At 29.8% G+C, this 27,400-nt stretch overlaps 1 protein-coding gene across 2 annotated transcripts; it reads left to right on the top strand.

Annotated features, from left to right (window-relative positions):
- The first annotated feature begins 322 nt into the window (after window positions 1–322).
- On the top strand, window positions 323–27,021 carry LOC129960832 (uncharacterized). 2 transcript variants are annotated; one of them, XM_056074511.1, is made up of 6 exons: window positions 323–494; window positions 1,909–1,964; window positions 6,264–6,371; window positions 11,421–11,468; window positions 14,305–14,361; window positions 17,656–17,872. In XM_056074511.1, the coding sequence occupies exons 1-6, from the start codon at window positions 365–367 to the stop codon at window positions 17,740–17,742; spliced, it is 486 nt and encodes a 161-aa protein (XP_055930486.1). In that variant the 5' UTR covers window positions 323–364; the 3' UTR covers window positions 17,743–17,872. The 2 variants fall into 2 exon arrangements, with proteins under 2 accessions (XP_055930486.1, XP_055930478.1); XM_056074503.1 differs by lacking the exons at window positions 14,305–14,361; window positions 17,656–17,872 and adding an exon at window positions 26,821–27,021.
- Window positions 27,022–27,400: the final 379 nt, after the last annotated feature.

Here is a 27,400-nt window from a genome sequence, read left to right as displayed (position 1 = left end):
AATGTTAATTTTAATAAGAGTTAATAATTTATTTTATGCATTTGGATATTACTATGCATCCAAACAAACTTGATCATTCCATCATGTTATTTCTTACAAAGACAGCAGGTGTTCGAAATTCTTTAAACCGAAGAAAATACGAGCACACGAATAACAAATAGAACAAATAAGTTGTAATATAAATGCCCATAAAGCATTATAGAAATGTACATAAAACATAATGCGTTATTTTGTATTCAATATTAAAACGAATAAGATTACTGCAAAATTTATGGTGCATAAAAATTTAATCTGATCCATAGTTGGTATAAAAATGCTTCGCAAATTCCTCCTGCAGGAGTCGTACCGCCTAACTTAGTACAAGATGAAAAGCAAATTGAGCATTGTGATTTTGGGCTTCTTCGGTTTGTTCGTTATCGTCCAGAGCTTGACACTCGACCCAGACAACCTGAAAAAATATTATAAATGCTGGACATTTGCTCAATGCTATTCAGGTAATTATGAAGAAATTGTATAAACGAATTATTGTTTCTAATTATTTTTAAAAATGAAATTGGATCGTTAATCAATTGCCATTTGGTCATCGATATTTAAATGGAAAGTTATTGTTTTATTATTATTGAAAATTAAATCAAATTATAGAATCAATAGTAATTTATTGGATAATTTTACTTTTTATATCTAGAGTATTCAATAAAAGATATAATTGTTAAATTACTTTTTAAAATCAGCTAAGCGGGGGAAATTTGTAATTATTTTATAGTTTGTGAAATTTCAGATAGTTTATAAAGGAGTTTTAATTAATTTTTAAAGAAATATCCATGCAAATTACCGTAATGCAGTTTTTTTTTTTCGTAAATTTTAGAATCCAGTCTCTGTTCAATAAACCTATTTAGCAAAGTTTTCTGTAAAGCTTGATTTTTAACGACATTTATATGGCACTCACTATCAATACTATAAAAATTAATTTCTATTTAGCGAATTCGTTGCTTTTTTTCAATGTTTCTCATCTTCCCATTTGTCGATGTTCCTGCAAAATCATGATCGAACAATTGGTCGGAGAAGCGGTCGGTTAGAATTTAAATCATATCAAAATAAAGCTAAAAAAATTCATAGAAAAAGGAAGAATTTTCAGAAAATCCATAACTGAAGGGTTACACTCCCATCCTCGTCCCCCAACCACCCCCCAAGCTCCAAACCACAGCTTGTTTCGCCCCCCTCCCGGCGCCGACGTATAGTTATTCGTTTCATATAAATTATTAAAATTATAAGTACTTTAATTATAGAAATCAAATTGAAATTATTTTTGATTGCACAAACTGCTGTCATTCATTTTTTGTTGAAAATTGAATTTTTAAAATTTCCAGATAACAGAGAATTATGTAAATCCTATAACGAATTTCGAGTTTAAATGTAAAACTCTAAGATGTCTAAAAATAAAAAATATATATATATTTCTATCAACCAAAATTAGGTCATTAAAACTCCTTGGCATATGAAAGACTATTTCTCTGCTTAGAACGACAACCGTCAAACGATTTTATTTCTTGAGAAACTTGCAAATCTGTGACTTAAAATGTGAATATTAAGCATATCGGGTTAGGAGGAAAGTGAACAGCACTGAAAACAGGATTTCTCGGTGTGAAACAGTTCTTTTAATCATTCTAAAATGTTGAAGTTTTAAATTATTCAAATCAGTTAATTCAAAACTTCGCATTAAACTCGAAAACACTTTGTATTGATCTCTAAAACTTTTCTAAAGTTACAAAATGAATAAATAATTGTCTTTCATACAGCTTTAACCAATCAATAAATGTATTAAAAATAGATTCTTTATTCGTAAAAATTAAATAATTTTAAAAGGGAGAGTGTGATCAGTTCAAAGCTTAGAGAATTTTACTTTTTCAGATGGACCGGCGGCCGATAAATTTGAAAAATGCATCACGGATTCAATGACACAAGACGTAAGAAATTTCCACTTCTTTTCAGAATTCAAAACAGTATTTAATTAGAGACTTATAAGTTGCATCATTACATATAAAAAAAAGGATGTAAATTTCCAGTTTTGTCCTAATTTTTTTTTGGATTATAACTATTGGAATTGATTGTCACACAAGAATGTTCACGAGAAAATTATATCATAAAAACTTTGACCGCTTTATTAGCAAATTAATTTTTATTAAAAATGTGCAATTAAAATATTTATTTCAATTTTTCTTTTTCAGTCTATGCTAAAAAAATCAGTTATCTTTTATCTTATTCGCTAATACTGAATAGGCTGGTTTTGTACTTAATATTCGCATCTTTCTTATACATAATCAGCAGTCATCTTGATCTACCTTCTTGTTCGAAATGGAGCAAGACCTAGAAGTTCGGTCGGCCTGAAAACCTTTATTTAGTAACTGAAAGATTTGCAAGCATCAGTAGAGCATGGGCGGTACTAAGAATATACGTAATAATTCGTTTGGCAAAAATAAAATAACTAAATTCATAAGTAAGCCTACTCTGGAGTTTAAAAACTTATATAAAAATAGCAGAAAATGCGCATAAATACAAGAATGAAATCACAACGCACCACATACGGAGGATATGGAACACTGTACAGCAATATAAATAACAACAGATTAATATTCAAAATATTATCAATGAATTAAAATTATGAAATGAAAGGGACAAAACAGAGGACAACGCGAGCACCAAAGACAAACCACCACCATTCATCGATGAATAAAATTACATAAATATCTAAAAAATAAGCAAACAAGAATTTAAAGCCGAGGATAAAAAGTCATACAAGTAACTAATGCAAAAAAAGGAGCAATTAATTTAACATTACGAACATGGAAGAAGTAGCAAACAAAAAACAAATATTAGATTATCTAAATTCTGTTCAGGAAAATACAACAAACTATGTTTTCGAAATAAAAAAGCCGCCAGTAGCTGGGACCAAAATAAATATTAAACAAAATAACTTACAACCCCTCCCCCCCCCCCGAAAACCAGAGCAGAGGCTTATCTTTCTGTGTAAATAAATAAAAACCATGACCAGAAAAAAAAAATATTATGTGTTAATAGATTATAAAAAACCCTGGGTCTTCCGACTCTTATACGTTTACAAGAGTTTTAATTGCATTCATTCAATGCAAACTTTCTCATTGTCTTTTTGAGGATGAATAAGGGGCTGGAACAGCATCGTATAGTTTTTCTCCTCAGTTGTAGCAGATTTAGCATAAGGCTCGGGCAGTTCTTTATCCAATATACCGGCATGTGCCCAAGATAAGATGACTAATCCTTCCGACGTAAGCATATTTAATTTAATATCGTTAATAAATTTCGAATTACGTTTATTTACTTGTTTTTTTGAAATTTCGCTTAATGAAAGGCTATTTGTAAAAATGTTAATTTTGACACAATTTTTCAATGCCCAGCCAGGCGTAAAATAAATCACCGCCCATTCAGCCAAGATAATGGAATCTTAGGGAGTTGATTAGAAACGTGAATTTATTATTTTTGAAAATGCATACTGGGGCCTCATATTGTCATCTGTTCCCGAGTCATCGATGTACACCTCCAATTCAGGATCTTCTATAGCATTTGGAAAGTCGATAATTTTATGTTGAAGTGGAATATTAGTATTTTTGATGTCATAATTTAATCTGCTGACCTCTAAAAGAAACTTAATGTCAGAGGACTTTTTTTGTCAAATTTCTAACATAAATTAGAGACAACATGGAGTGAAGACATTCCCAGGATAAACATTAAGTGAATAGTTGGAATGATCATGTAACATTTAGCTATCGTAGCTAATAAAACCATTGGATTGTAGGTAATTTAGTACTTCAATAAATTTCCAGTTTTTTAACGGATTAAATCAGAGCAATAAAGAGTTTACTGAGGGTTAAAATAATCCTCTGCAAAAATATCAAAATCATGTACGCCAGCAGAATTGACGAATATTTTAACAATATTGGCATTAAAAAATTTAATCAACAGATTGAGGTAAAAACTCTGAAAAACAAAAAACCACATTTCATAATTAAAAAAATTTTTTTTCCCACATTTAAATGGGTAAAATAATTTTTCATCATTTAGGATAAGTTATTAGAGAATAGCAAAGTAAATATTGACTTTACTTAGCTCAACTTTTATAAATTGCCATACAAATTCATGTGCTACTGAAATATTTTATTTCTAAGGTTTTACCAATAGTTTCAAATTTTAAAAATAGTTGTCCCTTTATTTTGGGCATAAAAGATTTTTCGAGATAATTATCCCAATTACTTACTTTTTAATGAGTTGCCACTACGTTTGTCTAGCAGAAAAATCTCAGATTTTTTTTAAATATTTAATTTGCTATCGGTCCAGGTTCAATTCTCCATTTTTATGTTTAACATTTGTATGACATAATTCCCTGCCTTTCACCTCTGTCATAGAAACCCTCGACTAAGTATAAAATTACCGAAAAGGGAATACACTATCCGAAACAGTGCTGGTTTGCCAAATGGAGATGAAATGTTTAGGAAAAAGAACACATTTTAACATGCCCACTTTTTTTCAAAGTGACAGGAGTCGAATTGGGTGGAAGAAGTGTTACCATTGTGAGATGAAATCACACTTTTGCCACCGATTTGGATTCCCGGACCAGGCTGAAACACTTGGTAACAGATAATAGTTCACAACAATATGGTGCAGCAATTTTTCATCTTTGCAAATCTTTAGCTGTACTAATGAGGCCAAGAAATTAAGAATAGGAAATAACTACAAATTCGATGCTACTCAGTTGTATTATGGCGCCATAAGAGAAAAATAATTGAAACTTATAACTTTGAAATATAAACTTAGTTGATAATTTCAAAATTTGAAATTCCAATAACTTTACTTTCATTGTGGATGATTTATGAAAATAATGGTACCAAACTTGTGTGCATAAGATTCAAAAGGGTAAAACAAAGTTACATTTTTTTTTATGAGAATATACTTTTTCCTTTTATAAACAAGGAAGGGGCTAAAAGTGTTTAGGCATTCTAAAAGAGTAGAGTATTTCATTTTTAAAATATAACTTATGGTTCAAGAGGAAGAAACAAATTAATTAAATGAAGATAATATGTCGAACAAAGTGCAATATATGTTTGTTCACAGACGGCAAACAGCACAATTGTAAGAAAATAACAACATCGGAAACAAGTATTGCTTTAAATGGCGAGTCATTCGAGTACGCAATTTAGTTTGTTGTTGATTCTGCATCCGCATAGTAATGCCATTTGCAATTTGTAATGGTGATTTTATTGCTAAAGTTCTGATGTGCGCATCCATCGAACCTCCCCTGCATATTCAAACCTTTTCTGTCATTAAGTAAAGTAGCATTTTGCTCCTTGTAGCTATCATCATTTGAGCTTGCAAAGGAATTCTTCACTGTAAAAGTGATTTACTTCCTTATACCAAATAATCTTTGGCTTGTCTAATAGCTGATTTCGCCCTCTAGACAGGGAGTAGATTTCAAAATTCCGCACCACTATGGATAAAACTGGGATTGAAATAAGTTATTACTAGTGTTTTAAATTTTAGCTTTTAAAAAAAATAATATTTATTCTCTCACTTGCAAAAAAGAAGATTTTTATTTTTCAGTTCCCTTTTGTTGTTCGATGAGATTTCTAAATTTTTTGCTTATAACGGAAACAAAACTAAAGTGTTTGAAGAACTTTAGATATCATGTTCCAAAGGCTTCAAAAGAAGAAAAAGTGTACTGTTTTCACTACGCCACAAAATTAATTTTAACTTTCATGCATATGTCGCAGTCAGAAAGATATTTTATCCGTCCATTTTATATGAACTTACAAGCTTCGGAGCAATATGGGGATCGAAAAAAAAGTATTTTTAGAATTACGCCAACATTTCCATTCATGTTCATATAAACTAGGTAAAAAAAGAAACGAATGAAAAAAACACTAAGTGCTTAATGCATAAAATTTAGTACAAGACTTTACCACCGAAACTGTAGATGTGTTATAAATTTTGAATGCAATGCGGCAAGGATAAACCCTCTGCATCTAGGTACTAGAGAGAATGTGATAAATTTAAACCGCGACTTTTTCATCACTTCCAAATACACCTTCGATTTTCTGTATTCTGTCACGAAGGGCAAAAAACGCCAGCTTGTACCAGTGCATGTGAGTGTCGAGGGGAGAATTCAGTCGACTGAATAAATGGTTTTGAGATTCTAATTATCAGCTTCCTAATGACGTGAAATTATATCTTTATTTCAGGATGTCGACGATGCTTACCAGTTCATTAAAGATAATTACAGCCATTACAAGAGTGACAACTTCGACGCCGCCGTTAAAGAATACTGCAATGAAGATGATGACACAAGAGTGAGTTTTTTTCTTCTCTTATCCATTCTAAAAGATGAACGTCTTAAAATTACACCTACGCTATATTTGTTGTGCCGTATAATCTCTATTTGTATTGAAAGTGAACTTGTTTGCGCTCTGCAGATCAGACCGTTCAACTTAGAGCTACCAAACTTGGCACATACATATTTTGGAAGGCAGGAAAATCGCATCTTGAGGCGATTTTTTAGAAACTTCACTTAGCAATTTAATTAAATAAAAATAAAGCAAAATGTTGACATTTTTTTCTGCAATAACGTCCAAAAATATTACAACAAAAAATTGATTTTCATATCTTTTTAAACATTATCTTTCCAATGATACTAATTTTTATTAGATTGAATTTCTCCTATTTTTAATTAATTTTCAAAATATATTTTAATCAGGATTTCTATAATTATGTTTCATGCAAAGTGAAAATAAGATTTAATTTGGGAGGCCATGTTAAGCGTGCATGAGAAAAATTAACTTTTATCAACGAGTTCCTACGGCATTGATCTAAATTCGAATTGCGATTAAGTGGTCTTGCCACAGACCAAATATACTATAATTTTAAGCACATGTTTATATGAAATGATAGAAATATGAAGCATTATATTTTTTTTTGTAAAAATAAATAATGATTAATATTTATATCTACTATAATAAAGGTCTCACAGCTAACTTTTAAATCATTAGTAATAGCAAAAACAAGAAAAATGGTTTACATAAAATACAATTCTTTGCTTCATTTAATTTCAATAAATTACATGAAATTCAATATCAACGAATAAATTATAAATCAATAATGCTCGGATGAATTTTAAATTTTTAAGCAGATCACGTGTACTTTGAGTTATATTTAATAAGCTCTTTCTTATTGTAATAAATTGATTTTTTTTTAAAGTCAGATAAATTTAAATTTAATGATACTCTGAGATATTGCATAAATTACAAAAAAAAAAGAAAAAAAAAACATTCTCACACGCAGTCGATTCTAATGCTAAATGATTCTACTTTCTGTACTTATATTTCAGAAAAACATGTTTTGTTTCAATAGAGAAAAGTTTTTATATTAGTTGAAATTCAATCCCTACCGTTTCAAATCAAAGTTCAAATTTTTAAAAAAGTGACAGAAAGCAAGAGAAATGCTCAGTAAAATGAACAAAATGGTGTAAGGCTTTTAAAACAGAATGAGTTATATAACTATCAAAACTTAAAATATTATATTTAAAACTTAATATGTTGTTTAAAACTTAAAATATTTTGCTGTGGAAACAATAAAGACTAAGTCATATAAAATGTTTCATTGAAAGTTTTAAAGATCATTATTCCTGTCAAACCAGCTTGTCACCGAAGGCGGCTAGTATCATAATATGAAAATTAATTTGATATAATGATGCACATGACTATCATAAATATTATCTTTTTACTTGAAACGCTTTCCTTTAAGAAGATAGGAGTCAAACCTTAAAATAAGTCGATACATGTGACTCATTAAAATAATTAATGAATTTGTTTCATAATTATATATATACAGTGCACTCCCGTGTATTCGGCCTAATGTAGTGGAAGACCGGATAACAAAAAAGCCGGATAAGCCGGAGTTCCTGTTCTGTGGTGACTGACTGTAATTTAAAAATAAAAAAAAAAAGATCGGAGTTCTATGAACTCATTTCTTTCCCCTCCAATACCAGAAGACAAAGTTTTTATACCATAACTCACTGATATAATAGGTATTTTCTCACTTCATATCGAGTACTAAGCCCTTCATTTATCTCAAGCCAAGTAGAATGTGAACGCTTCCCGGTGAATCATAGAAGCAGCTGCCGGTAACGTGTCCAGTTAAAATAGACGGCTTTCTATTGATAGTTAATATATGTTTATATACTGCACTGCACATTTCAAGAATTTATTACAAATACTGTACGCACTGTGCAGTTATAATCTGGAACAGTGGCAACCATTAAGGTCCGTTACACACTGAAGAAACAACGAGCAGACGCCCGCTTCCTTACCTACCTCGGCTACCTTATACCTTGGCAATATTATCAATGCAATGCTTTGCCTTCTTCATTTGATTGCGATAAAAGGAAACTAGAACGGATAGTACGGAAGCCGGATACTCGCGAACCGGCCTGATATAATGAGTAAGATTTTTTAAAGCCCACCTTTAAATAAATGCAAATAAAAGTGGTAAATATAGTTTATTGAATGTCGTTGAGTGATACTAATTAAATTAAATAAAAGAATTACATTAACTATTTTTCTTAAAAGGAACTTTTTTACAAACTCTAAAAAGGCTTTTTGAATCCTTTAATTATTTTTTTGAAAGGTTAGCCAGTCTGCAGTTTGATCTGCGAAGAAATTGTAGCTGCATATTTATCTCATCGGTTTCATCACTCCGATTCATTTTAAGTTTCCAACCTTTTTACTTTCTCGCATGCGAAGAGAAATTATTGTAATCATCACAAAATTCCAACTCGAGATTTTGACGAATTTCCACGTTTCAGTCCACCAGGAGTTTGAAAATCCCATTTTTGGAATTATGCCTGTGAATATAATAACTCAAAAATGTGTTGAGCTAAATCAATAAAGTTTGACATAGGGTCAGAAATTTGTGAATCTCTGTTAAATTTTGAACGAAGTCAATTCAGTCTGGAAGCAAGACGAACTGTTTGTTAGTCAACACTCTAACTACAAAGAGAAGAGAGCTAGATGAATAAAATTTGGTGCATATATTTATCAACGGAAATGTAAATATGTAGCAAATTTTTAACCGCATCTGGCAAAGGGTTTACTATTAGTCGATATGTACTCTCAAAATCATGTAAACGCAGTAAATAAAAAACGAAATTATTTAAATATAAGGAATATGGTATTCCATCTTGCTATAAAATTATTTGCAATTACGTTTCGACTCTGTACAATAAAATTATTAAATAAAAAACCAAATATAGTTCACAATTAATTTTTTAAAAAAAATCATGACTACTTTGGGAATAGTAGTGGATTTAGGCAATTTGAGGCTTCAGGCAAAGCGCATCATGAGTCTCCTGTCTGGTCAATTTAGTTCCTTATGTCGAGATCTTTTTAACTTAAATGATTTATTTTAGTTCATATCTTTATTTTAGTTAAACGTTTTTATTTTAATAACTTTGTGAAAATATTATTTATTTATTTATTTAAAAATAAAATAAAATTCTCCGAAAATCAATTTAATTATTGATATATTTTCTAACTAATATAAGCATATAGTTATTGTGAAACACTAGCCGCTGTATATGCGGTTCCTCAACTGTTTATTTAATTCCTATGCATGTGAGAAAAAGTAAAATGCAAATAATTTTATATCGTATGGTTTTGGAATTCTTATATGCAAATCTTTAAAATGATTTAGAACCAATCCACGAAATGTGAGCAATTAATTGATTAATATAGAAGATTTTGGATAAACAATCTTTCTTAATCTTACCATAAATGTGAGGCTTTATTTGGCAGTCCTGGTCTAGATCTGAGCTGCTTTCATTTGGTAGTGAGAGAAATATGATGTTTCTAAAGCGAAAACGGCAGATTCATATTTTAACATAACAAAATATCAATTTTTAGGAAATGCGCCTAAATGATTCTTAAATATTTAATACTTCTCTAATTTAATACATGATGTAGTAATACATGAAGATTTATTAACAGTATTACTATTTAAAATAGAAAACCAATAGTTACAAGATTTAGATTAGCTCAAGTACATAATTTTCATGGGGCAAGATGCCATGTGCCCTAAATGGAATGTCAACGCGTAAAAAACATTTTTATTGAGTTTATTTCTTATGGAAATATTTTTGTTTCCATGTAAATTTTGCAACCTAAATTCACACCTATAATACTTTAGCAGTTGTAATGTTCAAAATTTTTGTTTTTCTGATATTTAATCAAATATTCACAATCCAGTATTTGAATCTGTTTCTGACCAGATGATAAGACCGTAATAATTAATGGAAAAGAAACCACCTGAATTATTAAGTTGAATTGAAGTTAAAATAGTTAATTAAAAACTACTTAATGTCACTCTGCCTCCCGAAAGAGGCCAACAAGGTGGTTTGTTCAAGCTAAAAAAGCTGAGAGAAAGTATCCATTGATCCATTAAAAAATAAGACTTTTAGACTGGTTCGATACAATACATAATAATACAATAAAAGCAGAAATTTTGGAATGAAACAAACCATATTCAAAAATATGAAGGTAAAAAACATCCATGAAAAAGGAATACGGAACGCCAATTGAGATGATGAAAATTGAATTATACTATGAGACACAAGTAAAGTAAACAACAGAAGAAATTGCATCCACTTTAAGCGACAATACTTGAAGGTTCACTTCAAGTACTGTAGCAATTATTGCTGCCACATGTTAAAGGGTGGTAAGAAATAAAAGCCAAACTGAAAATGTCCGAAGAAAAAATTTAATTCAAAATGCCCACTAGTGAGAGAGGTGCGATTAAGCAGCAAAATAGACTTGCAATTTCAACGGAGAAAAAATTTTCTTATGTAAAAAAATTAAATAATTTATTGCAAACGCAAATTTTCCTTTCATTTTATGATTCGTAAATTTTGTACTCCTTTTTAGCAAGATTAAACTTCTTTCAACTAGGCTAAATTCATTTTAAATTAATCTGCGTCCAAAATCCCCCCCACCCACTCTACTCCAGAAGCCCTAGACAGCTGTCAAGCATGCCGAGGTGAAAATCCGCCATTGTTTGGGCAATAGCTATACCCCAGATACAATTAATTGATATAACATCTACAAGTCTCGAAATAAATTATTCATTCAACGTATTTGTTCACGATTTAATATTTATTTAGAATATATGTTTCCAAAACATTAATTAATAGTTCCAAAAATTTAAAAATAGCAATAGCGGAAAGTAATCCTTTCTATCATTTTTCACTGATTTCCATAGATTCACTGCAACGATTATTTTTATTCTGTACTACTATATTATGATAATATTTTAATAACAAACGACTTTGATTTTTTTTTTCTGATTTACAGCATGAAATGTATAATAAACAAATAGATGGTTTTGTGGATTATGAGAAGGTAAGAAGTACAAAACTATATTTTTCTCTTTTATTGTAATTGTTGAAATGATTCTTTAGAAATTATATCATGCGAATGAGTGCAAACAGTCAGTACTGAAAGTCATAATCTTGTGTTAATTTTTTCCGTCCGATAATATATCAAAATTTTTTTTCACGATTGTCCTTCAACTGAGTTATTTTAGTAGTCTTATTGTGGCGATAATAAGATATTTCACAGAAATTTAATAAAACAATATTCTTGTCAAAATAAATAGATCCACAGAGATTACTTCTCTATGAATGGATCGACGTGGTTATGTTACTTTGAATGTGATTTATCAGACAAATGGAATTATTAAGACAAGTTCATTAAATTTTCAATATTTAGAAAGAAGACTAATTAACAGCTAATTTTTTATTCCTTATGACAGAAATATCTTAAAGCGATGGATATCCAAATTACTTAAGAAACATTTGGCCACTTTTTAGCTTGTAGAATTCTGTGAATAGGACACTATTTTGTTCAACTAAATGCATTTTATCCAAGAATGTAAAAACCGAAAAGAAATTAAAAACGCTCCGAAATGAATTTAATTCTTCTAATATACATTTCGACAGTTAATATTTTTGATTTTTCATTTACTCTGGTAAATCTTTTAATTAAGTGAAGAATAAATTAATTTTTTCGTTATACTTTGAATCGATGCAAAGAAAATTTACCTTTAAGAAATAACGTTTTTGGTTCTCAAATTTATTAATAATAAAATCAAGATATATATGTCATTCAAGTATCTGTAAATCTATATAAGATCGAAGTTTTTTCCCGTTTTCAATTACATGAATATATAAAACTAATGCTGAGAAGCAAAGGAAATTGGTTTTTACAGGATTAAACAATTTTAAAATATTTTAATGCTATTCAGTTGAATCAATAAACATCAAATATGATTTTATAAACCTTCATTAAAACCGATAAAATTAATTAATATGTAGGAACCATTTTTGTACTTTCTCGTATTTGTAATACAGTGTAAAAGTATAATAATCGTACAAAAATTCAAACTAGAAATTTAAAAAAATCTCCACATTTTAAACCTACCCGGTTCGAAAAACACATTTTTAGAAAATGCCCGTCTGTCTGTGACAAAGATAACTCAAAAAGGCTTTGAGCCAGATGGCTGAAATTCAGTATATGGTCTTTACACCAAGCTTGTAGATTTCTGACAGATTTTGAGCAAAATCCTTTCAGAGTAAATCTGTCTGTCCGCCTGCTCAAGCATAAGTTAACGCAAAACGAAGAAAACGAGATAGATAAAATTCAGTTCACAGACTTCACATCTATAATGCAGCCACCTATCAAATTTTAAGTCAAATGTAACAGGGGGTTGACCGTCTGTCCGTCTGTACTTTTAGAAATATATAAACGTTATAACTGAAAGTCGCAATGACTTAAATATATTCAATTTAGTATATTATTTTGAGACTACAAGTGCAGTTTTGTGTCAAATTTTTTGTTTGAATCAGTTGTGAAAAACGTGCCTAAAGCACAAAATCGATGTTTGGATACTATTAACGCATCACTGGATTTAATCGCCACATAATTCGCCAAGGATGGCACGATAGATGCAGTAAAATAAATCTCTAAATTCACGCCAAAATGCAATATTTCGTAACTATTGTACGCCAATGTCCTGCAAGTCGTTCTCTGGCATTCGAGAGTATGCGTGAAAGTTTTGGGAAGAATACTCCCGCTGGTTTATTCCGTAATCAGTGAATTGTCGCCTGGATTAGAAAACGAATTATGCTGTCAGAAAAAAAAAAATGATAGCTTTAGGTTGCAATGTGCGTGAAACCTGTCACACCTTTAGCTCTAAAAATTTTATAGCCTTTTTACGCAATATTGAAAAAATATTAAAGCTCAAAAAACTAATTATACATCAGGAGAATATGCATTCAGCCTTCATCATAATTCGAATTTCAATTACTTTCGTTTTACATGATTAACTGCATTACAACAACAACTGGTTATGCAAGTTACTTCTTTGTAAAGAAATGTGTCATCGGAATGTCACAAAAATCAAAAGTACATTAAGGAATCTCATGAAGAAAAGAATTCACCATTTTAAAATTAATTTTTAAGAAAATATAAGGGTAAAGCGTGTTTCTGACCAAAGTTTTTTCTTTTTTTTTTTCTTTTTTTTTCTTTTTTTTTTTTTTGCGAAAAGAATTCCCTTGACATAAAAACTGTATTAATTTTGCGCAGAAAGTTAAAAATATATCAATACATTTTTTTTCATATAATAAGAGAACGTATCATCAAGTTTTTAAAAAAAACAATATTTTTGTCCTTTTTTCATTTTTTATACGCTGTAATAAAGTGAAAATTACAAGATCATAGAATCAATAATGCAAATTTTTGTTTAGATACTCTGATTTCAGCGGTTTAAGAAATTACTTTCGGATAAAAGATTAGTGAGTTCAATTTGTATATAAAAAATTTCCTTTTTTTGAGTATAAGATTTGATTATTTCTGTTTTGAAAAATATTTCAATTGAAATTCACATTAAAAATATCCAAGGATTAGGCCATATGCAACTTTAAAAAAAGTTTGAAACATTGTGACTTCTGCATAACTTCAGTTTTGTAGCCTGAACGATTTCAACACCAAATGATTTCGGTTCTTTTAAAAATACTTGTTCTATTTTTTATCACTTATTATACTTATTTTTATTAAATTATAGTTTCACAAAAAATTAATGTCAACAGGAATGACACAAAACGTTTCTCAGCACCATGTTTAATAAAAAGAATCTGGCATTCATGAAAGATTATTAATTTACTTCTTCATTTTACAGAAAGTCTGTGCCGATCCAAGTACTTCAGGCAGATGCGCAAGAATTGCAGAAACACTAGTAAGATATATTATATATATATATATATATATATATATATATATATATATATATATATTTAAATTTATGAACTCAATGACTAAGAGAAAAAGTATACTGAGAAATATAATCTAATCATGTTTTTTCAACGATAAAATGAAATTATCCAATGAATAATTTTCAAGCAAACATTCCTTATTAGCTACTTTTGCGACAAGTAATGATTTCCCCTACTAATTGTATTATTTTTTAAACCAGATCTTCTTTAAATTTACGCCCGATTTCAAAATCGGAATCATTATTGAATCAACCCAAAATTAGTCAGTGTAAAGTGGAACTGACTCTGCAAAGAAAAAATGGTGATTATAAAGTATACTGTTTAAGCATTTCATCAGTAAATTATTTCAGAGCTCCTGTTCTTTATATTTGAAATCGATCAATCCCTCTGGAATCAGGATGGTTACGAGGGAGTGGGGGTGGGGGGTGGGGTGGAGCAAAGTCATAGGGGAAATGGCACCTTCCGCATACCTTAAAGTGGTAGTCTGGAAAAACTGATAAAATTTTTGTAGTGTGGAGATCGCATTTGAACGTTTGATCCAGCTATATATAATTGTTTCATTAAAAAAAAAAACATTGATCGAAACGAATAAAGTAATGCATTTATTTAAGTTGGTTTATTTTTATAATCCTTATTGCTTTACATATCAAATCTTCTTAAAAACGCTAGAACTGTTTGAAAACATTCTTTAAAATCTTCTGCCGCTTTTTGCAAAATCCTGTTTGGGGAGAGAATACTCTCAAAAGTATCAATCCTAGGAGATTTAAGCTTGTTGGCTCTTGTGTATTTTTCCATATCCCCTTGCTTCTTCTGTTCTTCCACTAGGGTATCCATATGAAAAATTTCAACTTCTTATTCACTAAATGGTATACACGTTTTTTTCTTTTTCAAGATATCTTTTAGACCTATTTAACTGGTCGCTTTTCCCCACCGCCGTCCGGAATGCGCAGACCGTTTGCGTTGTTGGGTCTTCAAACTCGTCCGGACCAGTTAGAAGATTGTTTTAAATCATTTGTTGTCATGCCTTTTACCAGATTTGGATGGTCGGGTACGTTTGAATCATTTGGAGATTAAAGCAGACTTTCATTATCCAAGTATGGTGTTATTTCATTATCACTAACATCATTCGACATATTTTTATGCAAGAGTTTGTCACCTTACTTGTTTCTAGTTCTAATGATTTTAGTGAGACGCAATTTCAATAATTCAGCAATAAAAATAAAAATAAAAAAAAATTTAAAAAATGAGCTCTGCTGCGGCACTTATATTTTTTGTAACAGGGATTATCTGACGAGATAATTGAAGTACTTATCCAAAACTACAGTAACGTAATTAGCACGCAATAAATAATAATGTACAGTCTGAATTTGTTCGAAAAATGAATTATGGTACGAAAAATGACCAAAGTGATTAAGAATGCAATAAATTAGATGCACTATGAAAAATGATTATTCTAATAAAAGTCATTCAGAATCTAATTCATAAGTCAGTTTCAAGAAATTTCCATGAAAATGTTAACCAATTATTGATAAAATTGCTTAATATGGTTTTGTGTGATTCTCTAAGCTATGGACCCTTACTTTGACGAAAACATAGTCTAAGAATCATAAGAGAACGTATTCAGTGGCCAGGAATATTAAAAACAAATAAGCTCAATGTGGCAATAGCCAAAAAATGGGCATTCCACCAGCTTTAATATTTTAATGTATAATTCTTCAAATGCTAAATGCCTGTATTCCGAGGTTGTTTTCTACTCTTGAGTAACCAAAACAATTAAAATACCGTAACTTATCACCAAAATGGAGGCATTTCTCGGAACAGAAAATAAACAAACTTCACCGTCTAGAGCAGATCCAAGTCCTCTATGCTCAAGAGGTGTTCTTTTCTTGATTTGATTCGTTATTACTAATTCCTCAAATGCTGTAACATGATATCCAACTTACAAAGAATTTATCCATTCAAAGTAAAAGTCGTACCAAAAACCGTCAATATTATTTCGATGCTATGAAGAACTTTTGAAATATTTCCTTAAATCATTTAAAAACCAAATCTTTAACATATTCAGAATTAGAGTATCTCCACTTGACTTTTTAGCAATTAATTTAGCTGCATCACTTGGAAGGATCAAAGACGCAGTTTCGTTCTCTTTGTGGGACTTTCAAAAGAAGCGTCTGCCTTTCAAAGAGAGCGCCCAAAATTAATCTCGTCCTCTTTGAATGATAATCTAGGAACCTATTTCTTGAGTTATGTTTTCAGAAATAAAAAGTGAAATAAACAGTTAGAATTCGCAGGTAAGTTTTGTACTTTAGTAATTGTTGATAAGGAAATACCTTCTATAATTTTTCAGGAAGTAAAAATAGTTAAAGAGGAAATTAATTTCATGCATCAGACAACAGAATGAATATAGGCTTTGAAAAGTAAACTCCCAGAAAAAAAGAGTAATTCAATTCTCCAATCTCTAAGTAGGAGCAGAAAACATCGCTTGTAAAAATCAAATTTTAAAAATTGGAAAGAAAACTTTTTATGTTTTAAAGTATTGTGAAAAGTTCTTGTTAAACGCTACTGTTAAATCTATAACAACAAACGTACGGCAGGATTAGTGAAAGATGCGTTAAGAGAATGAGAAGTTCGAAATTTTACATTCAGTTTATTTAACTTAAAAAAAAAGAATCTCAGAAGATTATTTGTTTTTTTAAATGCTTATTTAATTTATTAGATATAAATCAAACAACCTGAAATTGCATTGTCGCTAGGTATAAATACAGATCTTAATGATTACAAAGAGAAAACATATTTTTAGCCATTCTATAAACTATTAAAAACCTTCTGATTGAAAGTATAAAGATCAAATATACACATATTTAAAAAAAATCCATTTCGTTGTTTTTTTTCTCCGTTTGAAAAAGAACGCATTCCTTGACCCCTAATTTTTTTCATCACAAATATAAATTTCGGGGATCCCTTTGAACTATCTTCAAATTTTTTAAAATAAGATATACAAAATTAGTCACAATATTTTTTAATGATGCATCATGAATTTCATACTCTTCTTAATAATTTACTTGTTTTAAATTTCTAATATTTTGTAACATTAATTAACTAGGTAATTTGTTTGTCTAATGAAAATTTATTTTAAAAATCTTCAAACTGATTATATGGATTTAGGTCTCTTGCATTGTGTATTCGCCTTAAATTTTGTTCCATGTTGTTATTTGTGCATTGAATCGTAATAATTTCTTAATCTATTTCTTTTTCAGCAATGCGTGTTCTCTCTTTTGGATCAACTGAAGCAAAAGGGAAAATGCAAACTCGGAGGAAAAGTGAAAAATGTGGTACAGGTCTAAAGATAAAAAAGAATACCATCACTTTGCCATGTAGCCAATTAATTTTTTGTTAATTGTCATTACATATTACAAAAAGTAACAGGACATATGTAAAAATTTAAATTTTTAAATCAATAAATAATGAATATGTATGCAGAAATTCGAATTGTCTGCCTCATAACATTATTTTGTATTACCGAAATTCAAAACTACAGGGTGGTTATAATTAAATTTCTCCTATAAACAGCATCATACAGCACAAACGGGCGAGCGGATTGCAACGAAATTTGGTATATAGGCTATACATGAGATGCGCTCACGGAAAAAAAATAGTTTCAAAAGATCCACCAGAGGGCGCTTTTTTAGGAAAAACATTTAATATAACACAATAAACGCCGAAAACGGAATACAGAAACAATATTAACAATCTAGAAGAATTATGAGTAATAAAATGTAAAATCAGGAAAAGCTGTAAATTCTAGGAAAAAACTGTCGAGATTTGCATGCTTGTGAAGAAAAGGAAGCTTTATACAAAACAGGTTAGGATAAAAAACGTTTGGATTTCTTTGTTAAATTTTTTGTCGATATTTCCGGTTGTAGTGATGACGGTATCTTGTTGCGACATTGAACGACATAAAGAACTCCATAACGCTTCCTGTGCGAAGCATCACTATTCATTAGTTACGATCTGCTGTTGAACACACTGTCCATCGACTTGAAATTTTGCAGGTGAATGGTGGTCACATGGAGCACCTTTCCCTACATCATCCTGGACACGATTAACAACTGCTCCTCTTGTGCGATTTCGCCCTATTCTGTTCTTATTTTTGCAAACTGAACCGTTTTTCTCACACAGCGGACTGTTGATTTTTTCTTACCTTTACTTAATATGGTTCGATGACAAGGTGATTAGAAACTAGTCAATAAATCTTAATATTGTTTCTATATTCCGTTTTGGTCGTTTCTCGTGTTAATGTTTTTTCGGAAAGGGCACCCTCTGGTGAACCTTTTGGAACTATTTTTTTTTTCCGTGAGCGCATCTCATGTACAGCCTATATACCAAATTTCGTTGCAATCCGTTCGCCCGTTTGTGTTGCATGATGCTGTTTATAGGAGAAGTTTAATTACAAGCACCTTGTACAAAGATACATGTGATGGAGGATAAGCGTTCCTCGCATCCAAGTACAAAAATTTTAAGCGAAAGTCTTCTTTCAGAATGTAATCCATCATTTACTCGAAGGTATAAAAAGAAAGTATTGTCAAAAAAAATCTCACAGTTCTATCGTATTGTTTAAGATATCCCAGATTCAAGATTATTCCAGTGTATTTGGACCCAAAAAATTGCAGATGAAAGAAACTAGGACTGCAGTATATGCTTTAAAACTGTGACTCAATCACAGATTTTGGGCGCAATTCATCTGAAGGAAGTTGATCTGTCAGCCCAACTGGACGCAATAGTTCAAAAATGCATCGAGTAAGATTTATGAATTATGGTTTGCAATTATATTAAGACTCGAAAATTATATCGGGTTTTGGAGAAGAATTGAGAATCAAAGAATTGAGTATTTATCGATTTGTTTGTCAGTCCCAATGTGAACGCATAACTGAATAATACAAAACTAGAGGAATGAATTTTAGTAATTGGTCTCTGTTCTCAGTCTATGGATTCGTTCTAATTTGAGATTAGATTCCTTTGGCGGAATGTCTTATCCGTAAGATTGAATAGAATGATTCAAAATTGCACCGAAAGGGACAAATGAAAGTTTTACGCAATCTTGATACCAGCACTGCGGCTAGCCAATCAGAGGGAATAAGCACAAAATACATGATTACTCTGTGCTGTACTAGAAAATAAAAGGGAAGATTTTAAACAATTAAACCGAAAAAACTAATTGGCCAATTTTATATAAATTTTGTGCACATGCTGTCCTGGATTTGTAGTTCCAATTACAGATAGGAAAACGTTCATATTTCCGCCTCTAGGTGAGAAAAGGGCGCTGCGAAGCAGGCAACTACATATTTCTTAATATTCTTAACAATAGATATTTACAATAGATATTACAACATATTTCTTAATATTCTTAACAATAGATATTACAACATATTTCTTAATATTCTTAACAATAGATATTTACTGGCCTAACTCTGGATCATTAATACTCACTGTCACGGGGAGATGAAATAAATATCAACACTAAAAAAAATATTTAACATGCTTAAACTTCCACTACAACCACATGAAATTAATTACACATTATGTCTAAAAAGGATTTGCGCAATAACATTATAGTTATCACAAGTGCAGTTACATTAATATTTAGGGTATCTTTCTTGAAAACCGTCATCAAGAACTATTGGTTTGTTCCCGACGTTTGGCACAGTCAGGAAGAGCGCGTATCTTGAGGATTCCGTCTTTTATTCTTTCAATATGATCTTCTCTTTCCCTCATTTTGAGAGTAGGAAGGAGTTACCTTTGGTGTACTTCATGATTCCTCGAATAATTCGAGGATTTAGCGCATGTTATGTAAATTGCCCGCACCGCAGTGCCATTTACTTCCCTAGCGGCTAAAACATGAATTAATTTTATTTCTTTCAGAAATCAAAAATGCATATTCAGGAAAGCATTTGCTATTTAATTCGAGCTTCTTTGCAAATAAATACTAAGAAAGACAGATATTTAATCTATGTCAACATTCTATGGCATTGTGAACATTCTGGCCTTCGCCTGGGGTGTGTCTAAAATATTTGCTAACTATTATTTTTCACTTTCACAGGCAAATTTCGGTATTTAGCGAATGTTGAAAAAAAAATATTTATATTTCATCAATGTAACAGCTGTTTCAGGATGTAACTGATAAAAAATACATAATTTAAATTATCTACTTAAGAATCAAGCAAACCAACAGAAGTCTTTAGTAAAACAGATGAGAAAATTTTAAAGAAAATACTGCTCTGCATCTGTCATTTAAAAAATAAGAGCCTGGAAAAATAGCTCAAAAGCAAAATGGATATAGTAAATCCACGATGCAATTTTATGCTGAAGGTTATTTCAAATAAAATTTTAAATTTTATATTGAGCTCTTCAATGTAAATATTTATTGCACACGTCTTATTAATAATGAAAACCTTCTAAAACTTTTTATTCTCAGGTGAAATACTTAAAACTGAAGTTGATTTCTCATTCAGTGTCTAAACAGTCTTTATCTTTATCTAAACAGTCTTTATGGTCTAAACAGTCTTTATCACCCACATCTATGTTAATTAAACAGTTAATAAATATTCGTTAATTTTACAGTGTACTGTAATGATTTAATTACTTTGTGAAGCATACTTCATGAGAACTTTTGGGCGCTAATTCTAAATTTTCTAATTTACAAAGATGACGTGGGTAGTTTATAAACGTCAGTTCTTGAGAGTTACTAACTGAAATTAGACAAACGTTTAAGCTATAAAAAAATTAAAAAATTCTGTAGATTATACAAACACCATTTAGTTAATTAAAGGAAAACAAGCTAAAAACGATTAAAACAATGTTACAAATATGTAAAACATATTGATCTACGTAAGCACTGTTATCTTTAATAATAAAATCACGGTAGATATTGGTACAAAATATATAAAAAAATAATCAAAAATAATCAAAATAATCAATAATCATAATAAAATATACAATCTACATGTTAAAGGTATTTAGAGTATAATGTAATTGAAAATAACATACTTTTGACAGATTACGAATAATTTGGAAGCCATTCTGTTTAAATTTTAATTTCGAGCGTTTCTGTTATGTCAACTTTTTTCTGACATTATTGTCATACTAGAGCTTATGATATAATCACTGGACATTTTTATGATGAGTTTAAACAGAGAAATATAATGAATACCATAAAAAGCTAAACACGAATATCATTAACACGAAAATTTGAACGAAATAGAGAAAATTGATTAATAACTAATATGTAAAAAAAAAAGATATGCGTCATAAAGTATTTTTTTTTTTTTTTTTAAAAGGCTTTCTTTGCACCCAACATTTCAAATGTTTAAGATTTCTGTCACATTTCTTTTCTAGAAATTCCAGAATATAATTTTATTTTATTCAAATTCTGCCGGAGTATTGCCATTCCGGCAGATGATAGCGCTCTGTCGGGAATTGGTAATATTCTGCCGGTAATGTTAAAACTGAACCGTTCACATCAAGGATCCGCATTCATATGGTACACATTTGATCTCATGTGCAGAACTGCTCTCTTCAACAGCTGGATGTGGTATCACATTTAGAAATCCTAATCTGGAAATGAAAATGAATTGTCTTCAAAAATGACTTAATAATAATGTATTAAACGTATAATTTTCTTTTTACTTCTCTTTTTTTTATTAATTTTTTTCCTACATTTAAATTTTACTGTAAATTAAAGGAATAATTGCCTCAGCATTTAGTACAATAAAAGTTAAAAAAAATAGCTTTTTTAATTACTAAAATTTTAGATCCTCATATTCATAAAAAATAAAATGAAACAAAATAAATTTGCATGCGTGACAAAAGAATGTCTGCAGTTGTTAGAATTTTAAGAACAATTCGGATGTATTTTTTTTAATTATTTGCATTCCTACAGAAATCATTTATCTCATTTGTTTAAATTGAATCGCGTACTCTATACCAGCAATAGTCATTTGCGATGTTTTTTGTAATATTTTTTACGTGTAGCATATGTTAATCATACTATTCTTCAATTTTTTTAAAATTATACTTTAGAACATAATAATAAATCTTCACAGATATATGTTGTAATTTTATAAAAAAAGGTAATTGGAAAGGTAATTCGAAAAATTGTTGTCAATGGGATGTGGAGATTCCATTGATTAGTTGTATTTTTGTGAAGCTCATAAATATAGTATACAATATTACCAATTTCATTTTAAAAATAGAGTGTTGAGGGTTATAAATTAAAACATATATTCAGAGAATTAAAGAGTAGCACTGTCTTATTCTTATTTTTATACACTTTTACCAAACTTCTAATGTTTTAGTGAAAATAGAATTTTACATTTGATTTTTCACATATTCTTTATGTTCTAAAATGTTGATAATTTGTTCAACTAATGGCTCTTGTTGGAATATTTTAATAACTTTAAAGTCCTTCCTTATTAATTAATATATAAATTTAACTAAATATTTTTTAACAGCAATGGTGATATATATTATTTCTTTATCTTATAATCTTATTTGAGAAATATTAATTTTTAGACTCTATAGTTTTTAAAGCTTGCGTTATGAAATATATTAAAGATTAAAAAGAAGAAAATAAGAGAAAATAATAACTACTGTTTCATGAGTGCAATAATAAGACAGAAATAATTATTTTATTGAAATGTAAATAATATTATAAAGTAATTAAGATATTATGTGATCACAAGAAAGAAATCTTAGAACATTTATGGGAAGTTGAAATACATATAAATACAAATGTCAATAAAATTTAGAGTGTTTCTATTACAATTCGCACTTTTAAGGTTTTGTTATACCATCCCTATTTTTGATAAGAAAAATTAACTGAAACAAGAAATCAAGACCATTTTAAAAATAAAATAACGAAAAAGTTGTTTTTAGAATAAGGATATTTCGAAAGTGAAATTGTACATTTATAATTCTAGTAAAATACTTATCGTAGAGATTATGTAAAAATTAGAATATTTACTTAGAAATTTTTAACATTGTTGGAAAGCTATTTTCTTTATGATGCAATTTTATATGACTGCTTAGAATATAGATGTAAATTTAGAAAAAGCTGTCTGATTTGGCGCTGTGCTGTGCGTATGACATTACAGCGTCAGCGCGATGATTTTCCAATTGGTTTGCATTTTTTTTAATAATCCATAGTGAAAATCATAATAAATAAGCAGAGGTGGCGTTAGCAGGGGTGGAGGCAAGAGGGGTAATTCCTCCTCCCCCCTCCTGTCTGCAGCCTCTGCCCCCCTTCGTCGGCGAGAGGTTGAGAGTTTTTTCGGCAAAAGTGTTCACCACTTCAGGACGGTTGTAGAGAGTTACTGTGGTAGGTCAATAATATGTCGTATTTTGAGGGCAATTTTTGATAGACCGACTAAGAATTGAATGCAATGGATGTCAAAGACGTTAAGTCTGCAGATTTTCAGACATTTGATTGAAATGTCTCATTTAATTCATTTAATTTATAATTTGCACTGGATTTGGCAATATATTTGACAAATGAATAAGATATCGCATTCTGCCGACAGTTTTTTAGCGGTTGAATATGAACTGAATGTAATGAATGTCGAAGACTATATCCCCAGATTTTCAGATATTTGTTTCAAATGTCGTTTATAAAACTTTTAATTTGCACTAGTTTTGGCAATATAACTGATAAGGTGACATGTGTATAAGACATGTCCCATTTTGTCAAAAAATTTTGATCGGTCGACTAAGAATTCAGTGTGATGGAAGTCGACAACGTTAAGTCCGAATTCTCAGTCACCTTTAGCAGACTAATCAATAAGCTGACAAGTGAATGACATCACATTTTCCCAAACTAATTTTTATCCTTCGACTAAGATTTTATCATAGGTTATGGAAAAAAATTGTTTTCATCGGGCACTTTGATTGCTTAACAGTGGAAATATTAAAGAAATGAATGCTTTTATATAATTTATGAACAGGACGATAAAGTTGTTTTCCATAATTCATCATTCAAATTCAAGTTCTAAAATTAATCGTCCTCTTATTCATCTAATTGTTACTTCCTCAGTAGTAAATTTGTAAGTTCATTTCACTTATTTCACTGTGAGAATTCTCTGATTAAAATCTAGTTAATGATTAAACTAAATTTAATAAACTCCTTTTAATAAAAATATAATATATAAAAATATATAAAATATATAAAAATTTTATATATTTAATAAATCTCTTTTTGTCACTCTTGTGAATATGCATGCTAAAAGGAGTTGTTTTGCTGTAGTCAAATTATGTGAATTCATTATAAATCACTGGAGTAAGTAAATAGTAAAGCAAGTTTATTTATTAGTAAAGTATCTGTTTTCTTTTGCCATCTAATTCATCAAGCTACAATTATTACACTAAAGAAATATTGACGAAAAAAATAAATATTTGTGGTATGGTGGCTTTTTAGCTACACTTAAAGAGTTTATCCAAGTATACACTTAATTTGTTAAATAATTACTACCTAAATTCCTTAGACTCTACATTCAATATTATGACTATGTAATCGGGGAACGTATCGTTTTTATTTTAATTACTTTTCACGGCAAAAACTATATAATTTCAGATGCTTCTAAATTTTTAATAGACTTTGAATAAAGATGTCTTGATAAAAAGAGGTTTAAAATAGTTATTCATCAAATTTTCATAAATAACACATTTACCCCTTGACATCCGAATTTAGTTAACTTCCTAATTAAATGGCAGATCTAATTTGGGACAATTATTATTATTTTAATCCCAATAATGATATAAAGGCATTTGAGATAATGATGCGTTTTCAAATAATTTTTGCATTTTAAATTACTTAATACTTTCCTATCTTACATAAAAAAGTAAGTTTGCACATATATTTAGAAAATATTTTCTCCAGCCTTCTTAAGAAATAACTAACATCATTGTATCTTTTTCGCATTCTATATTGTTCGTGTCCGAACTATAGTAAATTTTTGTTGAGTACGCACACTTATTCTCCTCGGATTCGAAACACATCTGAATTCGTTCTCATTGTTATAAACTTTACTTAACAAATATTTAAGGTAGGGGACTACTTTTTGGCGAAAACCTGGAAAATATTTTTTATTTATCGTCTAAAAAAGTTTCTTAAAATAAACTTTTTGTTTCAAAATTCATTTTACAAAGTTTCTGATATAAAATAATAATAGCATGCATTTGTTCTTTTAGCACGACACGTCATTCTGGCGAAATCTGTGTTTTTATCTATTTACTACAATCTAGAATGGAATATAACCATATTTTTTCTAAAATTAGATATCAGTGAAATTAAATCTCAAGAGTCTCACAAAGAAATTGACTCAAATATTGACAGTTATTTGATGATCAGTAAAAGAAACTGAAAACAATTTTTTTACAAATACCTGTGTAAAATTTTAGCAAAGAAAGAAAGGATCAGCATTTGAATAAAAAAGAAGCTAAATAATATTTGATTTTCTTTAATTAAAAGTAAAATGAATTATTATGAGTTCCTTTGAAGCCAAACCAGAGATATTGTGCTCGCCCCTTTGTGGGATTTGTCTTGCACCCTCGTCGGCAAATCTCTGCCGCCGCCTTTGTAAATAAGGACTAAAAGTAGAAAAAAATATTTATAAAAGACTTAAAAGAATGTTCTTATCAGAATATAAAAAAAAGAAACCAAAGCGTGAAGCACAGAAGATGATAGGAGAGGGATACAAAGTCACAATGAGTATGATAAAAAGAAAACGAAAATGCCTACATATTCATCATGCAAGCATTAGGAGAATTTTATGAAAACGACTACAATTGCAACTCACTGAGAGCATTGCTGTCCGAGCCTCGTAGTTTTAAGTTTTATTTTTTGCTGTGTTTTAACCTCCTGACTTTTTTTTTTTAAAAATATTCTTTTTTATACACTAATAAAAGTGTATTTTAAAGATTTTTTAAATATTTTTTTATATTCAGGTGTATTATAAGTGTCTTTCCTATTTCTATTATGAAATGAATACACAATATTTACCGTTTAAGATATTATTTATTTTGCTATATAAGAACCCTTTTGCTCTATTACCTTCTTCCATCTCTCAGGAAGCCTCATTATGCCTTCTTTCCAAAATTGTTGTGTTTTAGACAAGAAATAATCTTCGAGGTGCGCTTTTATTTCGCTGATGAATTTAAAACGCTTATCGCAAAGAGATTTTTTTAAGAACAGAAAGAAGTAATAATGAGATGGAGCGAGATCTAGAGAGTATGCCGGTTGCGGTAAAACATCCCAATGAAACTGAAAGAGTTTCTCTCTTACGCCTAATACAATATGTGGTCTGGCGTTGTCATGATGAAAAACAACACCTCGTCGGTTCATTAATTCTGGCCTTTTTTTTTTTTTGATACAGTTGATGGCAGTATTTCGTAGAATTTATTGTTTCACCTTGAAGAAGCAGTTTGTAGAAAATTACGCTTTTCTAATCCCATCAAATGGACAAAAGAACTTAAAGAGAAATGGACAAAATGGTCAAAAGAACTTAAAAGAGACTGTGGCGCAAACGAAACGTACAGTAGAAAAGCACTGGGACGACTGAAACAGATGACATAGACGGCTAACAGAGAAGCCTGCATGTTTGCACAAGCAGAGCCAGATAAGGCCATTCATAGTGCAATAAGAAAGAAACTTTTGGGACATTTTAATACATAACACACATTTGTTTTTAAATATCAGAATAAATTTAAAAAAATTTAATCATGTGTTTAGTAATTAATTGTAATGAGATAACTGTTCATTTACCCGAATAATATTATATACGAACACATTTCGAAACATACTAAATTAAAATAAAATATCAAAATTGAATTTTAACCTTATAATAAAAATCGTTATCCTTGTAATAATATTTTGACAACTGTATATTAAAGCAAAAAAATATATCCTTATTAGTACAGTGGTACAGAACTATACTTTCACTATGTTGTTGGGAA

The sequence above is a fragment of the Argiope bruennichi genome, chromosome 2, assembly GCF_947563725.1.
Source record: "Argiope bruennichi chromosome 2, qqArgBrue1.1, whole genome shotgun sequence".
Taxonomy (NCBI): Eukaryota; Metazoa; Arthropoda; class Arachnida; order Araneae; family Araneidae; genus Argiope; species Argiope bruennichi.
This window is presented reverse-complemented; position numbering and strand designations above follow the sequence as displayed.